The sequence below is a fragment of the Corvus brachyrhynchos genome, unplaced genomic scaffold (genome assembly GCF_000691975.1).
Source record: "Corvus brachyrhynchos isolate BGI_N302 unplaced genomic scaffold, ASM69197v1 scaffold262, whole genome shotgun sequence".
Classification (NCBI taxonomy): Eukaryota; Metazoa; Chordata; class Aves; order Passeriformes; family Corvidae; genus Corvus; species Corvus brachyrhynchos.
Window position 1 is genome coordinate 2,814,495 of NW_008236626.1, and position 18,614 is coordinate 2,833,108.

Below are 18,614 nucleotides of genomic sequence, written 5' to 3' on the forward strand. Positions count from 1 at the left end.
ATAGCCTAGATTGGATTAATTGAATCTGTGCCTTCAGTAGAGGATTTAATGTTTGCTTCCTTCAGGGACTTTAGTTTCATGTCTGAGAGGTATCAGAGATCTTGGTGCCTCCCTGTCCAGAAGTAGCTTTTACTCTGCATGTACAACTCAGCTGCAGTCAGCCAGACCAGATGGATGCAGGCCAAGTCTTCTCAGACTCACTAAGAAAACTGAATTCCTATGAAAAGACAAGTTTTGAAGTTGATCAAATCTTTCACTTGGCTCTGTCCTGGTTCTGATAATCTTTAAAGAACTGGAAATTCTAACTGTTTATTGTTGGTGCCTCTACAATGTCCAGTTTGGAAGTTGCTAGGTGTGCGGCCTAGCACTTCTGAGACTCTGCTGGAAGAAAGTATTTAAAAGTAAATAGAGAAATAAAAAGAATAATGAAGCTAGTTTTTTTTTTTCTTTTGTTTTTCTTCTACTAATTGAGAAGACGTGTTGGTTACTTAAATTCATCAGATGGAGAAATCAAGTCTATTGTATGTTCCTCACACATCTCTTAGAGCCCGTTGTGTGACCCCTGTAAAACACAATTACACTGGCCCTACCCATAGATTATGGTAAATGTTTATTTTCATTGTGTTCAGAGGCTTGGAAAATGCAGTATCTTCACACTAGTGCTTCCCCTCTCTTGGTGCTGTCATTATTTTTAATTCTGAATGATGCCATATAAAAATTCAAACCCGCTGAGAGGCCGGGAAGCGGAGCCCACGAGGGGAAGCCATTGTCCCACAGCCGGAGTGGAATTCCCAGGTCGGGACTCTGAGGGGAGGCTCTCTGGTGATTTGGTTTTTCTCAAGTTAATTTACTCAAAATTGCTCAAAACTTTACCCAAATCAAAAAGGCACTAAGCACTGTTTCTTCCCTCCTTTTGTAAGAATGCCATCTGCCTGGGAGCGGGGGACAAACCCGTGAGCGAGTACAGATCAGTTGTTTACTATCAGGTCAAACAGCCGCGTTGGATCGAGACGTTGAAGGTATGGTGTGGATACTTCCCACTTGCTTTTTTCGCTTCTAAATGCCTCACACAGAAAGGTTGCACAGCATCAGCTTCTTCCAGAAAACATCTTGTTCCTGACTGCAGCTGAAGGATGGAGTCTTAGTCATACATCAGTTATCAGAGATACATGATCTCTGAGGCTTGAAATTTGGCCTAGAAAATGATGTGTAGATTTTGTTCAGCAAAGCAAATGAGATCATCTTAGATAACCTTATGTCCTAACAAGGCTCATCAAAAGTGAAATACTGCATTTGTTCTGTTGTGCTGAAACAATGGAGATGAGGAGCTTCAATTAAAAAACAAACAAACAGGACCAAACCAAAACCCAAATGAAAACATCCACCCCCTCTTTTGATTTCAAAAAGAAAAAACTGTCTTGCATCTCTTTAGAGACACACTAATAATTACCTAATCAAGCTTTAATGTCTATGATTGGAAAATGCCCAGAAGCTGCTAGGAACAGTTCTTATAAAGCAGTATCAAACTTGCATGGTTTTTTAAAGATAAAATAGCCTCGTATGACAAGCTTTCAATTATTACTTAAGGGTGTGTTATCTGTGATGCTGCAGGACAGGGAGGGAATGGAAGTGTGATTTCAAACAGAAGCTTATTTGTTGTTTTGAAAACATTGCCCCATTCTCTTTATTGCTTATTGTACTAGTTCATTTTTAAATTATTCTGTAGTTCAGACTTGTGTACAGGATCCCTAACAGTTGCTCCTGTTGAAAAACATAGTTAATATTAAGACATTGTGAAGTAAGATTTGTAAAGGGAAGTTGTGAATGGACACAAAGGTGTGCAAGCCCTTAGATTTTTAGAACTATAAACTTGATAATATGAACATTTGTTCTTTCCCTTACACAGTTGGCCTTTTCTGTTGCATGTTTGACCTGAAGTATGCTGCTTTAAGAATAATGCACTTGCAAGTTCCTGTGAGTTTCCTCAAGGCTTTGCACTAAATTTAATCACAAAAATATAGACAATTTATTTTGCTGGAATTTTCATACCCTTTTCACCTGACATTTAATAAATTGGTTGTCAATTTCTGTATCCAAAATGTGGAAGTTGCAGAGTGCAGAGGTGATGTTTAATTCTCTGTGGTTAACAGGGTGAGCAGTAGGACTGCACTGTGCTTATTTTCTAGCCTACAAGCAACTGTGTGTACTAACTCACTGGGTTTTGTGCTTCATTTCTTTGCTGGTGCAAGACTTTCAGCAAAATCTAACAGATCATTGCTTATCGGCTACCACTTCTGCTACTGTGATCAGGCTCAACAGTTTTAAATGGCCTGTGAAAGGCACTATGGAAACAGCAGAAGTGGGGCTTATTTATTCTAAAATAGGAGCTCATTACATGTGAAACCACCCCCCCTAACTCTCCTCACTGTGTTCTGATTTTACAAAAGGTAGCAGTCCCCATTGAAGACATGCAGAGGATTCATCTGCGCTTCACGTTCAGGCACAGGTCGACTCAGGAGTGTAAGTAGGGAATTTTTACTTTAGTGAATTTTAATTTGTTGATGGGTAGTCAACTCAAAATCTTTTGCTTTGCAGCTAAAGATAAGGGAGAAAAGAATTTTGCAATGGCTTACATAAGACTAATGAAGGAGGATGGAACAACTCTTCAAGATGGAGTCCATGATTTGTTTGTCCTAAAGGTATGGGCTCAGTCTCCCTTCCTCCCTTCCTCCCTTCCTCCCTTCCTCCCTTCCTCCCTTCCTCCCTTCCTCCCTTCCTCCCTTCCTCCCTTCCTCCCTTCCTCCCTTCCTCCCTTCCTCTCACAAGACAGCTTTTCTCCCACTGTTGCCTTTGACAGCATTGTATATTTACTTAGTGCTAGATGGATTTTATTATCCTATCAAAGATAATACGGTGTTTTTCATTGGAACAGAATGAAAAGTTGTAACCTGTTCCATTGTCAGTAAACGTTGCTCTGCATTTTAATGACATAAAGATGTTATCTAAGCACAGTGAGAGATGATTGCTCTTTTTACCGATATATGTGCTTTTGGCCTTCTGTAGTATAGAGAAAATTATGCTGCAGCTCCATATCTGGGTGGGTACCGTTCCTCTTGCTGGAGGTGGGGAAGTGTTTGATCCATTTGGAATCTTTGTCACATGAATAATCTGGGAATGCAGTCTTAGGGAAATGGTTGTTTTAAACTTCTGTGTAGTTCCTTAGGTACAAAAGTCAAAGTTTCAGCAATTTGGTTTTGGGTGTGAAGAATAGCTTTAGCTACAGGCCTGGCTGGACACAGGTAACATCTTTGGGAAGGAAGCAGGGAACAGACGTTTCAAGACTTTTGTTTTATTTCCCCTCTTGGAGAATGGTGTCTAGCAGGAACTAAGAACCAGAAATCACTTCCAATATAAAGGGAACTTAAGTTATTTCTCATCACTCTTCTCAGTAAACAAATTTGCTGTAACATTAATGCCAAGTGAGATGCATGCAACTAAATCAAGTTGCTTAGGCAAGCCAAAAGAGATTAATGGCAGCATGTAGTTATTTATCTTCTCTTCATTGAAACTATCATTTATAAATATTGAGACTAGAAGGAAAATTGTGGACTGTGTGGTTAATGTTAGCTATGAAATTCCACGTAATTCATTTCTGCTTCAGCTCAGTAATTTTTTCCTGAAGTGACAGCATGGATGAGAAATGCTAAATGGAGTTGACCTAGTTTATGGTTGTGAGAAACAGACAGATTCTCTGACATATGCTTGCCTATTCTAGTATTAAAAACAGTAATTGTAAGCTGTAAGTGTTTAAAGCAGTCATACATCTGGCCTCTCAAAATAAGTAATTTGAAAACTGCTAAGTTTAAACCATCTGGATCTTTTTGAGAGACTGTTGGATCAAAATTTCACGTCTTTTTCCCATTGTCTGTCTGACTTGTCCCAAAAAGAGGAAGTCAAGAGTTGCTTTTGCTTCCAGAAATTTGGGAAGTAATTATTTGGCAAGCCTGATACAGTCATGGATGTTAGTACTGTTTTCTGTTGTGCTGCATTAGGGTTTTGCCTCTTGTCTGTCTAGGTCTCTTATAGTCAGCTTTTAACCTTATCTCTTGTTTGATAGGAAGTAGAAACTGCACATCTGCAGTCACCAAACCAGATAAAACTGCAAAACTTTAAAATGTCTTGCTAAAATATGGTTTTGAAGCTCCTTGTTCATGCACATTTGTAGATTAAAGGTCTGCAACTGAGTCATATCTGTGACAGTGTTGCAGCTTTAAGTGGCAGCTCAAACTCATCAGGGAAATTTTCTGGAGTAGTTTTGTTAAAAAAACCCACGTTCTCTAAACAGTGAGTAGCATGATTTTTATTGCCTTTGTCTAAAACTATTTTCCTGTCTGGGGAATCCTAAGGTGAGACCCAGAAAATCTGTGGGATTGTGGCACACAAGCTGATGAAAGAGAGGAGGGAAAAATATCTGTTGGCTCTGTGGTTTTGTACTGTTCATTCTACTGAAAAGCACTTATTTATGTCATTTAGCTGCCGCGGCATACTGTGTTATTTAAAACATAACCTTACCATGCCCTGATCTTTTATGTTCAAGGTCCACATACAAAGTTATGATGGGGATACCAAAATAGTGCTGTTCTTCTTTCCTTAGTCCTGTTTTCTGCTTTTAAGTTGTGTGCAGACATTCTAATCATATTGTCTATATCCTGTGTACAGTCTTCAAGGTGATGCTCAGTAGTCTGCTGTGTTCCACACCTCTTGGCATTTTAATGAGAGATTGGCTCTTGCTTTTACTCTGCCAGTGGTGTCACCCCTCATAGTCCCTTCCTACACCTTAGTTATGTTTACTTCTCTAGAAAGCACAAAATAAGTTCCATTTTAAATGTGGTGCTGTGAAATGGGTAATGAATGGTGTGTTGTTTTTCAGGGGGACAGTAAAAAAATGGAGGATGCTGGTGCTTACTTGATGTTGCCTTCTGTCCGTCAGCCCACAGAAAACAAAGGAGCAACCTTAGTCAGGAGCTCAAGTATTGTTGGGGGGCTTTCAGTCAGCTCTCGAGATGCATTTTACATTTCAACTCTTGTTTGTTCTACAAAGTTAACCCAGAATGGTATGTATCTTCTAAACAGGTGGGAGTTTTAGAAAGAAGACATTTGCACAGATTGATAAACACATTTGAAATTTTAATGTCTGTCCGTTTATTTTCTATTAGTGGGCTTGCTGGGTCTCTTGAAGTGGCGCATGAAGCCAGAGCTGCTTCAGGAGAACCTGGAAAAGCTGAAGATTGTGGATGGAGAGGAAGTAGTGAAGGTAAATCTTTAAATAGTTATTCTAGTAACAGTTATTCTAGTAATGCCTTTGTTAGTTTGCAAAGGACATGAGCAAAGCTCTTCATTAGAGAGAGCAAGAAAGCAAATACCTGGACAGGATTCTTGACAGTGCTGGCCAGCTCTCCTTCTACTTTTTGATCTCAAATATCTCTGGTATTGCCTCTTGTTGGGCTGGGGGATTTGCAAGATTATTACTAGGAGATGAAGATAGTAAAGATAAAGTATTTTTCACTATCTCTATTTATCTGTTTCCTTTTGTCTATCTGAAGTAGAACAAACAATTCCTACTGCTTTCTTTGCAGTTCTTAATATTAATTTACGTGTTGATATTAAATCCAAGAAGTGTTATGTACCCAACTAAGCTCTTTCTTAATGAGTATAATGTGAATAAAAAATTGTTACTACTTTGGAAAATGGCAGACCCTATTTATTACCTTTGTGTCTTCAAACGCAAACTAGTTGTCTCTGGAGAGAAGGAATGAATATTAAAAAAAAAAAAAAAAATAGGAGGAGTGGATTTTTTTAACCAAAGATTTGTGTCCCAAGTCACTGAGGTACTTTTCTTTGATTTAGAGCAGAATTTGAATTAGACCACAGAAATAGGAAGAGTGTTTTTAATCATCGTGTATATGTGAAAATAGCAACTACTAATCTGTGTCACTAAGGAATGCAGTTTTAACAAGTTTCGTATTTTATACAATATTTTTATATTTTCCATAACTCTGAGCTAAGCATGTATTATTGATTGCTCATGTGTCTGAGGATGTAGGTTCTTAAAATTAAAGCAGCTAGAGCCTAAATCCTTGGAAATGTTTTCTGAATTTAAGTGATGCTTCTGTAAAGGTAGTGAAATTCTAACTTGAGGGAAACCAAGTCTGTTATCAGAAAACATTCATGTGAGGTTTTCAAGTTGAATTGGTTATCAATTTGTCCTTTTGTGTTGTTCTATAGTTTCTCCAGGATACATTGGATGCCCTGTTTAACATCATGATGGAACATTCCCACAGTAATGAGTATGACATTCTTGTCTTTGATGCACTGGTAAGAATCATCACCAATGATTTTATTTGTCAAAGTAAAGAACTTTAGAATTTTGAACAAACGATGAAGTTGTTAATTTCAGAGAATTAATCTTAAAGTCTCTATAGAACAGAGGGATATTACTCATTGACTGAAAATTAAATTTCTTTAAAAACCTAAATAGTAAATTACCAGAAATATTTTTAGAAAGTTAATATTTAAATTTGAAATGGGACTCTGGCTAATTGTGTCCCTGTCTGTTTAGATCTACATCATAGGGCTCATTGCAGACCGTAAGTTTCAGCACTTTAACACTGTTTTGGAAGCATATATCCAACAGCACTTTAGTGCAACCTTGGCATACAAGTAAGTTTGTTTTATCTTCTTCCTCTTTTTTCCTAAACCTTCACCATCACATAAAGGAAAGTAAATCCTGCTTGTGACTTTTCTGATGTAATTAGTGGTGGCTGTTGTTTTGATGCTGCTGTTTGCTTATCTGCCTCTGAGACATATTTGGTTATAAATGGAATTAATGAACCAATAGCAAATGATTTGGGGTTAAATGATGCTTTGGCATTTGTTTTTGCCTGGATTTTGCTGTGTCTGAGCACTTCAGATGTATCCTGTTAAATTTATCAAAAGATGCTTTGCTGTGAAGCCTCTCCCTTCATATCCCTGGCCTTAAGCTGAAATGCCTCAAGTGAGGGAGGGCTTGAGGATGTCCTTAACCCATTTACATAGGTTTCCACTTTTTTTTCCACATCAAGCAAACTCAAGGGGAAAAGAATTGTTTGGGAACTGTCAAGTCTTCATATGCATTTCAGTCTGATGTTGGGTCAGGAGGGGTTCAGTGCAGTGAACTGGAATTTTGGTATTTGTTACGTGTTCTGCTGTAAATGGAGTTTTAGTATTTGTTACATGGTCATGCCAGTGGGCAGGTGGATGGACTTGTAGTGGTTTATTATTTTATTTGTTTTCAACTTCTGGAGCTTCCACATAATGCTCAGATGGGAAGACACGGACTCATAGAAGAGAGTAAAAACCATGAGGACATGTTATACACCAAATTTAATGCTGGATTCCTACTTTATTTAGAATAGGTTTTTGCAGATGATGGTAGGATAAAATGACTGAATTATGAAGGAAGGTAGCATCTTCAGCTGATGCTGATCTCTGGATGTGCTATAACAGGATAGATGTGGGTTTTTAATCCACGTGATACCTTGTTCTGGCAGCTTAATGGAGTGGCAGATTGAAGCAGAACTTTAATTTGGAATATGAATAGTATGTGGAAGACCTGAGCTGAAGGTTTGAAATAGTTGAGGATATCTTCTAGTGCCTGTGCTGAATTTGCCTTAGTTCTAACTCAACAGAAAATGTCACAAAAATCATGCATTAGAACATGAGTTTCCTGGAGCTGAAAGGCAGCAGTGCAAAACCAGCCCTTTCTGACACCCCAGTAAAGTTGAAATGAGCATTAGTGGGCTCAGAAAGCTCAAGCACAAAGAATGTGCTCTTCTTCAACCCTCCCTCACTCCATAAGTAATAAGCACATGTAATTTAATGCTTTATGTTACTGTGAAAGAAGAGAAGGAAGGGTACAGGACCTCTCAGGACAGTCTTATTTGCATAAAATATTTCTAAGACTTACCTGGCTGGGAGTTTCTGATGACTTAATCTATATGGTAGAGGCAAAATAATAATGTTTATGGTTGTTCCCCACATCATGTGTTTTCTTGGCATTATTGATTCAATGCAAGAATCTTCTTCATGGAAGATTTACTCTGTTTCCAGAATTATTTATGAAATAAACAAGTGTGTGTGGCCTAATTCCTAACTAGGAAGGAGCTACTGTGTCCCAGACATATTATAACCATGTTATGTCATGGTTGGTTGGCCAAACTGTTACCTATTTATTCAGTTCCTGGTTAGTCATCCTTTCTCCTGGCTTTTAGAGAGCTCTGAGAGGGCTTAATGTGCACTCCCCCTACATACAATTTGGGTACATTTTGTTCCAACTCAGAGAAGCTATAAAAAGGAGTAAATGGAAACACACAATGGTTGTAGTGCCCAGAAGGCTCAGAGGCTGAAAGCACAGCATTTTTGTCCTGAAATGTGAGTTAGGCTGGGGATGTGTATTAGTTACTCAGGAAGTTGGTTGTTGGCTTTGTTTGTTTAGGGCAGGGGACAGTGGATCTCCATTTCTGTTGTGATTTAGGAAAAAAACCCAACCACCCTTATCTTAGTATGGCTGCATTAAAATCAAGACTGCATTATTAGTATTGGTTTAATCATTTAAGATGATTCTATAACTATAAACTAAGGGACTTAATTTTAGGTGAACTTCTGCACTTTTCTAGCAGGCTGTGTGTTTAGCAAAAAGTTGCTCTCAGATCCAGAGTAAGGAAGTGTTTAATAAAATAAATAATTTAAGCAGATATTGCTGTGTACTGGAATACTGTAATATTTACATGCAGTTAATTAGAGTGTGGTGGTGTTTAATCACTGCTCAGTGCAGGTAGGCAGAAGTAATATTTCGTGTTAACCTTGTGCATATGTATTACAAACTTCTGTAAAGATGCCTCCAGGACTGTGAAAAGTCATGGTGCTCTTTTGGGATTGCAGGTTGCTCTCTTGCTTTTGCAGCTACGAATTTGCTCCTCATTTGTTTGTACTGACAGAATTTGTGCAACATAAATGCAGAAGTACATGCAGCCTGTTTTGTTGTATGTGCTCGACTAAGCATGAACATATATTTAGAGTTGCCAAACAAGTTAAAGAAGTTAATTTAAAAAATAGTAATAAAACCAAATTGTTTAATTTTTTTTTTTTAACTTCAGGAAATTAATGAGTGTTCTGAAGACTTATTTGGATATTTCCAGCCGAGGAGAGCAATGTGAACCTATCCTAAGAACTCTGAAAGCACTGGAATATGTTTTCAAGTTCATTGTTAGATCAAGGACATTATTTTCACAGTAAGTACTCAGATACTGCAATTTAATTACCTGTCAGACATAGAAGGAGACCTGAGAAGTAGAAAAAGTTGATTCTAAAATAGAAATGGTTTTTATTTTTACAAATAAAACATAAAAACTGGCAACTTCTCTAAAATACAGATATTGCTGACATAGTTTTTGGAGAGGAAATATTCAAAAATCTGCTTTCTGATTCTCAGTGTAAGTTCCAGAGATGTATTTAGCAATAGCAGCAGGTCTCAAAGCATGATTATTCTTTGTGTCAGGTGGCTTGGCCTAAGAGCAGTGGATGGCCAAACGTCTCAACAGATGGCTGGAGGCTGGAGACTTGTCCTTGAGAACACGGTGTTCAGCCCCTCAGACTGTGCACGGAGCAGTGTCATTTCAGTAACCATGGTCACACTGAATTTAGGGGTTTGGGTCTCCTGTTGAGGAATTTATAGGGAAGACTCCATGGACAGGATGTGCGTAGCTCAGGCAAACAGAGGAGGTGTATTTACAAGTGAAGTTCAGGTTTAGGGGGAAAGGAGGATGGGAGAATGAAGTAAATGAAAAGTGGGAGGAGAAAAATTACGCACTGATAACTGTAATCTTTCCATATACCAGAGACCCATTCCCTCAATTCTTTTCTGCTTCACCTTTCTCCATTTATCCTGAGCTGGTTTCCCATACAGCTTGTTCTGACATCCTTTTGCTCTGTGGCTGAAGGAACGCAGGGGCAGAGGCCAGGCAGTGGCAGACTCAGGCCTGTAGGGAGGGCGAGTTGTTGGGTGTTGTGTTTGTGGCTGGCATTCACCAGAACAGGAAGGTGTTCTGTTCTAGCTGTCTTTTGCTCAGTGAGAACTCTAGTACCATTTTTCTCTGTTATTTCACAGTCCATTAAAAAAAAAAGATCCATGTGGATTTATAGTTTTGTAAAATTAAGTTTACTTGCTGAATTATGAAATTTTGGTTGAAGTAGGAGTAGATTCAGAAGGTATTTGCTGCTACAGATAGTACCTTAGAAATATTATTGTCTCTAGGAACCTACCATTTATAGATGGATACAGGAAAACAAGGTGTAAAGCTGTATAAGGAAGGAGATGATGTTCAGGAGAGCAGAATATAGCTTTATATTTTATATTTTTATCATAGGTGACACTGCAGAAGGGGACATTAGAGTTTTGCGGAAGGAAGCATTGTGTAGAGGATTATGGAAAATTTCTTGTCTGGATGAAGGTCATAAGGCAGAAGGGGTTTGCTTGGAGAGCTGTGGTCCTCATTTTAATCTCTCATGTTATCTCACAGCTAAAAGTTGGACAATCTGTCACAAAGTAGGTTATTGCAATGTGTTGCATATTCAGGTGATTATCTACACGTATCTACTCCTACTTAACTAGAGGTCTGAAACTATACATTGATTGGGCAATTATTGTTATTATTGTAGGCAGTCTTATATTTCAAGTTGAAAAGAAAAGCAAATGACACTGCAATACATAACTTTAAAAAGAGATTTTTCTCTTCTGATAGAGCAGAAAAGGCAGCACTTAGCTCACATTATTCTACTCACATTTCAGGACTCTCTTGTCATCTTGGCTTTTTTCTTAGCTTGTTTTTCTTTAACTTTTGATAGCTGTATCACATAGCTAGTTTCACATGTCATCAGTGTTTTTATTCTCTATGTAGGCAGTGTTTAGCACTAAGAGCCAGTATGAACAATACAGAAGAGATAATCTGAGGGATTAAAACTTTTGGACAGGGAATGGAGAAGTAATGGAGTGAGCTCAATTTAAATGCATTTTTAAACTTTTAAGTGTCAAATAGAGACTTTTTTTCAAAAAGAAGACTGGTTAATGGGGCCAGTAAAAATAGCTCTTGGAAAAAGTGGCAATAGCAGCAGAAGACAGAAATTGTCATAATTTGTGAAAAATATCCTAGAGTAGCTCAGTTGTAGTGGGGAAAAAAAACCCAGGTTTTTTTTGCATATAAGTTACTTTGAAAGTAAAATGACTTATATAAGCTCCAGTCTGGAAGATGTCATGCTTCAGAGGCTTTTAAAACAATTGAAAGTGGTTATGTAGTGTTCAAACTGAAGAATTTCTACACCATACAGTGAATAGCAGTTATAACCCATTGGGGAAATAGCTATGTACATAATATTGGATCAGCTTCGGAAATAGGTATTTAGTGTTAAATCTGTTACATCTGGGAGGATGAAACTTTTTGATTCTGAAAGGATAACCTAATGCATCTCTCAACAGATTATATGAAGGCAAAGAACAAACAGAATTTGAAGAATCAATGAGGAGACTCTTTGAATCCATCAACAACCTGATGAAAAGCCAGCATAAAACTGCCATTTTGTTGCAGGTTGGTGTGTGCTTGGAAACCAGTTGGATTTGGTTTTCTGTATGGTTTTTGTACGTGGCCTTTTTTATTTTTGATCTTTTTAAATAGAGGAAAAGACACTCAGGAAATTTATCCAATATGCCTCTTTTGTAATTCCCCTTTACTGGAAGAGCAGGTTGTCTGACAAATTTGAAGCCTAGTTTGAAAAGGTCACAACAAGATACACTTACAGAAATTCTATGAAAGTAGTCAGGGAAAGAACCATGACACAGATGTTGGAACCATTCAACCAATCTAATGACATGAAGCCTCCAGTGGGACCTGAGCACTTAATTCTTGAGTTTCTCCAGATAATGTTAAACAGGGATTCCACCATCTTAGTGGGGAAAATAAATTTTATTGTCTCAGTCTTTGGAAGTTACATTGTTTAAGCTGAAAATAGGACCAGGTTTTGCCATTCACGTCAATCTTAGTTATTCTAACACCTCAGAATCTGATGTTTTAAAGAAAACTAGAAAAACAGGAGCTATTAACATCTGTAATATCAAATAATTTGCAGTTCTGTATTAAGATGAAAAACTATCAGGATTTCCTGTAGAGTAAAATGTAGAAGATTTATTAGGCAGCTGCGATACTGATGCTTCATACATACTTTATTAAAAACTCATTGTATTTATTTAGCTCGAATTTTCCTCTGGCTTTGTGTTTAGATTCCTTTTGATATGACTTAGATTAGAAGTAGAAGCCCATGAAAATGTCTGTCTTGAATAAAACCTCAGGTGGCTCATCTTGAGGTTTGTATTAGCTGACACTTCGCACGGAGTGTTAATGTGCAACTGCAAAAGAGCTGAAAAAGTAAATACCAAGTTAATTGTATAATACCATGGTTACAGTAATGTTCTAAATGCATTTGAAAATCAATCAGACCCACTGTTACTTGATAATTCTGTAGAGGCCTTCCTGGGAATAGTTTATGTATTTGAATACTACATTGGAAGCAGGAGAAACTTCTGAAGAAATAAAAGCATCTTTAAAGTAATACTGAAAGAGTTTATATAATAACGTTTGCTCTTATGGTACTTTTACTAATTAGGAAAGAGATCTTGGAGGATTTCATGCTCTTTGGGAGAGCATGTCACATCACTGCATTCTGCCCTGCCTCATCTCAAAGTGGCTGTGTGGGATTGTCCATCTGTGTTTCCCTAATGAGCAGGGTAGTTTCTTCTTGAGAGTGACAAGAAAGGGTCATAGAAAACTTTTTCTTCCTCAAGAGTTGCTGGGTGTGCAAGTGGCAATGGTGCACCTGAAAGGCTGGTGGGAGTGTTTCAGAACAGGTTGTAGTGCCAGTGGCACCATGACACTGCATGTATTGAGGAATGATGAGTGTGCCTACCCTCACTTCCATATTTGCATGTTTAATGCCAGTTCCTAATCCTATACCTGTTTAGCAAAAATGCACGCTCTCTTGGTTGATGTTCCTCAGAAATAGCAGAACTTTGAAAGCAGAACTGAGCATCTCTTAGAAGGACTAAAGGAAAGAAATCTAGGCTAATTTTAAAGAGCACGTAAGTGTGTTTCATTAACAGACTGGTTAGTAAACAGTTATGCTTTGATCAATACCATATTGAAAAGGAATATTTTTGATTTCTAATGAGTGCTGTCAGTTGTGCAAAATGGGTCCTATTTATTCCTAAGCATGAAGCACTAGTGGGATTTTGGGTATCTAAATCTGCATAAGGTACTGGAAGTTTTCTTTTTAGCAGGATTATTTTATGGCAGATGTGAAATACTGGTTTACATCATAACTGTGTTCTTGTTCCAAATCCTAATGACTCATACAGCTATGTCTCTGAGAGAAGTCTACAAAGAGATTGCTTTACATACAGTAAATAAAAACTACTGTATTGATGTTATAGAATTCTAATGGGAGAGGCACGGAATAAGAAGTGTCCAGCTGTAGTTTAGCGCTGGCTGCTGGAAATAAGTTTAATGGGGGGAACAAATAAGAAATTAACACTCCCACTTCATCATGAACTCCATAAGCAAGTCAGCCACAGCTTTCACAAGGGACAGTATTTCTGTGCCTGTTTGGAGGAGACTTCCGTGATGATACCTGAGACTCCTGCTCTGGTGGGTGGATACAGACCAGAAAACAGAGATAATTTCTGCTGAGAGGGAGGAGAAAGGAGTAGGAAGAAATTCATAAATCTGCCTCTGCCTAAATCCAAGACTGATTTCCCTTGGCGAATTTGAGGTGACAATGATAGATGTTGTAGTAGTACAAATTAACTTTGCAGAATAAGGGACAGGTGATTCAGTGATTCTACAGACACATGAGACTCCATAGGTGTTACACTTTGCATACCCAGAGAGGGAAGTTCAGAGAGTCTGTTGGAAAAATACAGGAATAATCAGAAAATTAAAACTCTCTTAAATCTGTCACAGTTGGAATTATCATTGATAAGTGGTACTAGGTTGGTAGGATCAATTGAAAATGTTCAAGTAGATTATTGTCTGAAGATATCAGAGAATAAAGTTTTAGCAGCCCTTAAGAAAGTTAAAGTAATTGAGTTTCTCAGGATATTGAACTAGTTTGCAGAGCCTTTAAATGTGAATTTTTAACTCTTATTTCATCCTTGGATGTCCAAATGCCTATCGGGTTTAACTGTAGATGATTTAAAGAAGTATTTCGAAACCTGAAGTTTCTTGGTCTCTGCTATCTTTTTTTTACATTTTTTTTTTAATTTGGAGCTCAGTATTTTAGCCAGTAGTAATTTTCCAGTTGTTTTTACCGATAGAATCACACTCAGACTTGCATTGAAAATTAATTCACTCAGGAAAAGATTGTTTATAAAATTATGTGTTATATGGAACAGCGTCATCTGTGCCAGAAGCACTTTATTGTTTCAATTTAACTTTATCTACTGAGTGATATCTTACTTCCTAATCTGTTAAATGGTGTACACATTTACAAAAAGTTAAAAATCTATCTTTTAAGTCCTTGTTCTTGAGCTGACTGAAGTGGATTGAGGCTTTGACTTATTGTAACGTCTGAGCTTTGAGAAGGGCAGATATCTGGTTCTGTTTTGCAGCACTGTTCATACAAGTTTTGAACAGCTGAAGATTGAGCTGTTAATTTATTGTTGGTGAACTGGAAATGTCCATGTTAATCCACATTAGCCTTTCTTAAAAAAAACAACTTCTGGAGTTGGTCAAGTTATCTTTTTTTTTAAAGAAGCAGACAGAAACCTTCTCAACTTCAGCATTGCATGAAGTAATTAAGCTACAATTAGGATTATATTTTCAATATCCCTACTGTGCTGATGTTTAAGAGCAACCATCTGAGCTGCAGAGTGGCCTGGGTGTGGGTTCTGGCACGGCACTTCGTAAGACTGGCCCTTGTAGTGGAGATTTGAAGTGGTTTAAGTTCACCAGTACAAGTATCAATGTGCAGGTGTAGGGTAAGGGTTCCTCCTTTTAAGAGTTTTTTACAGATTTTTCTTGTAATTATTTAAACCAATTAGTTCAGAACTTATTTTGTCCTTACGGTTGTAGGACTTTCTAGGTACTAGAGATAAACCTTTCTTTAATTTATTTTGGCAAGGATGATGTTACAGCGTTGTTGCATTTATCAGTTGCTTTTCTGTAGCCATTGCTGGTGACTTTTGTAGATTTTAGAGAGTTTTTTTTCATGAAGTCTGTACTTCTGGGGGAGAGAACCCCTGAAATCTGGAAACCTGGAAATCAGTTTCCAGAAGCTGCAAAGATTTTGGTGAAGGGAAGCTTGGGGGTGAGGGGGAATAGGGGAGGTACCTATCCTTTGTCTGAGCCCTCAGGGAAAAACCCTTCATTTTTAGGGGATGTGTTTTGTGTCTGTTTAAATCATCCTCTATTTCTGGGGAATAAAATTGAATGAATTATTTTGAAATTTCAGATTATGTTTTTTAGATCATCCTACTATTGACTTCTGACTGTTGACTGTCTGTGAGTGTGCCCTTTCATTGACCAGCTTGTGCTCTCAACCTTAATTTACAAATCAAGCCCCTGCTCCTTTTCCAGCTGTTCTGTTCCCCAACTGACACACCACATTTGACCTACAGATGGTCTTGTCTGCTGCAAATGTCAGCTCTCCCCAGCTCACTCCTAGGCACTGATTTGAGAAAGCACAACTCCCTGTGCTGTGCATGCTTTCAGAAACCTTAGATGACATGTTCTCAAGGTCATTGAAACATAGGAAAAAGAAATTGTCTGTGGCATTGAAAAGTATGAAAAATAAGGGAACATGAAGATACTGCCTTTCTCTCATTCTTCCTCACACACTTTTGACCCACCCTACTGCTGCAGTAGACTCCGAGGACTTTATGCATCTCTGTAGAGTTTTCTTATGAGAGAGCAAGCCTAGAAAGGTACTGATAGTGATGCTTTGCTTGTGGTGCACAATGGGGGATGGTACAGTAACTTCTTAAAGTTGTCTTGATGGCAAGTAAAATTAGATTAAGAAACAGAGCACCAGTGATTTCTTGGAATGTACTTTTCATCTCATGGGTACTCAAATTTCATGAATATGTATAATGTAATGCTGCAAAAAGAGGGCAGCTAAAAATAAGCTTGGTCAGGAGTAAAGGTTAAAATAAATGTAACAGTACATTGTATATGTAAGAAATAATTTTCTGCAGTGCTGTGGGTTTATCTGTACCCGCTTAAAAAACTAATCTCTTAAGGTTTGAAGAATGCAGAACATCTTGTACTGCTGACTAGGAGATTTTAATGACTTCATTAAGGGCAGTGCTCAGTTGTGTCCATAGTGCATCATTTGAAGCAATTATTGCAAATGAAACTTGGGAGTCTAAAATAGTGCAGGGGATATACTTGTAATTGTACTTCAGCTGGAACTATGGATCTGCAGAGAGGTTGCAGCTCCATCCTTCCCACTTCCCTCCTATGCAAGTGTAGAGCAGGGAATATGTGAAAGTCAGACAGCACAATAGTCCAGGAGTCAGTGGAGCACTGCTTGAAATATTCTGTGGCCACTGGTGGCTCTATCACAGTACCTGTGAATTGCTGTAAGATGAAACTCAGATGCTGCTGTGCAGTCTCTTCATGCAGTATTTGTAGCTTGAAAAGCGAGGAACAGCACGTGTCTGAAATAAAGCTGGAGCCAGTTTCCAGCCCAACACAAGTATTTGTATGGGTGTTTTAAATAGCCCTGGGATTTTCCAAATCAGTAGAAGATATAATCTCTTTGTTGAAGTTGCAACAGCTTTTAAACACTCTTTTGACCTTTCTAGGCTTGTGTATGAGTGTGGGATGAGATCTGCAGGAGAATGACTTTATCTGAAGGTATCTTAAGCCAGCATTTAGTCTCTTTGAAATACCGTATTCACTCTTGCTGAAGGCTGAACTCTTTTTTTCAATCAAGACATGGATAGTTTTTTGGGTTTTTTGAATTGGCTACTGCAGTGGAAATTCATACAAATAAAATTATAGCTTTATTGTGTTTAAAAGGTCTGAAAGAGAGCCAAAGAAAGCTGTGCTCTGATTGTCCTCATCCAGCCCCCCTACTCTCAAAAAGGAGACTAAGTTTTTAACAAGGAGCTTGCTGTGTACAGGTACAGAGCAATATTGAACCTAGATAGGCTTTTATCAGATAGAACTGTAACAGAAGACTTCACATCACTGTAGCTTAGTTCTCGGCAAAATGTTAGTAGGAATTTATACCCTAAAGCTGCACAGTGAAGTAAAGTACTGCAAGTTAGTTTTTATGCATATTAACCTTAAGTGTTAGTGGTGATTTTGAGCCTGAAATTGCCTGCTGAAGTTTTTTTTTCCCTGTAAGAATAGCAACTCATCTCTTACCCTTGTCATGGTAAGGTTTGGTTATCCCACTATACTGTCAAAACATACCTCAGGAATTGATAAGAGAAGATCAACCATCACACAGCTTGGCTGCAGATGGTGGGTTAGGGACATGACACCCCTCTTCATCTATTCTAGAAAGGGTGGCTCAGGGTGGGTGGATGACTGTTAACCTCAATTCTGCCTCCTGCATGGCACATTTCTGGGATGGAATTGATACTGCTCCTGCTTTGATCAGTGCTTGGTTTGCTTATTTGCATCGTGATGACATTTTTAGTGGTCTGCAAAGAGATTATCTACAAAGGCTGGACCCTTTCACAGGTCTACAAAGAGAATAAGATCCACTTGGTACTCTGGTAGTTAAGCTCTTCTGCATATCCTCAGCACAAAAGCCCTTATGCAACTCTGTGATTAAACTTATTCAAATGCCATGTAAAATTTCAGTCTGGGGAAAGAAGTCCAAGTTTATCAGTTTGTTTTGTGTGTATCTGTCGCAGCAGTATGCTCTGTACTGTTTATGTACTTGTGTAGACATACAGGGTTAACAGGATCTGTCTGTTAATTCAGGTTGCTGCCTTGAAGTACATACCGTCAGTTCTTCATGATGTTGAAATGGTTTTTGATGCCAAGTTACTGAGGTGAGTCACTCTTGAACATTTCCTAGTTATCAGCAATGACTTCTTATAGATCAGTTTAGGGCCTCAAAGCTACACCAGTTCCAAATAATCAAGACAGTGATGGGTCCCTAAATGCATGTTTGTTACTGGTCTCTTGTCAACATTTGTGATATATAAATACATGTAAATCTTAAAAAATGATAAATGTTTAGAAGTACATGACTTTTTGCTCTTTCTCTCTGTCCTTATTAACACATGAGGAATTCATCTGTATGGTATTTATGACGCTTTTCCTTTACATGCAGCCAACTACTATACGAATTTTACACCTGCATTCCACCAGTGAAACTACAGAAGCAGAAAGTGCAGTCCATGAAGGAAATTGTACGCAGCAACCTTTTTAAAAAACAAGGTAAATAAGAAATGCCTCTAAGGCTTCAAATAAATGTGTGAAAATTTTCAGTGACTTACGTGTTGTGCAATG

The 18,614-nt window shown here is 38.1% G+C and overlaps 1 protein-coding gene across 1 annotated transcript in view; it reads left to right on the forward strand.

The window, feature by feature from the left end:
- The window catches only part of DOCK2 (dedicator of cytokinesis 2), a 157,717-nt gene that overhangs the window by 23,998 nt on the left and 115,105 nt on the right, over positions 1–18,614 (forward strand). Inside the window, exons 15-25 of the mRNA XM_008644215.2 lie at positions 921–1,019; positions 2,448–2,520; positions 2,596–2,699; positions 4,931–5,114; positions 5,217–5,314; positions 6,286–6,375; positions 6,620–6,720; positions 9,195–9,329; positions 11,570–11,678; positions 18,081–18,151; positions 18,436–18,542. Coding sequence (XP_008642437.1) covers positions 921–1,019; positions 2,448–2,520; positions 2,596–2,699; positions 4,931–5,114; positions 5,217–5,314; positions 6,286–6,375; positions 6,620–6,720; positions 9,195–9,329; positions 11,570–11,678; positions 18,081–18,151; positions 18,436–18,542 — 1,171 coding nt within the window. The remainder of the gene's footprint in view (positions 1–920; positions 1,020–2,447; positions 2,521–2,595; positions 2,700–4,930; positions 5,115–5,216; positions 5,315–6,285; positions 6,376–6,619; positions 6,721–9,194; positions 9,330–11,569; positions 11,679–18,080; positions 18,152–18,435; positions 18,543–18,614) is intronic.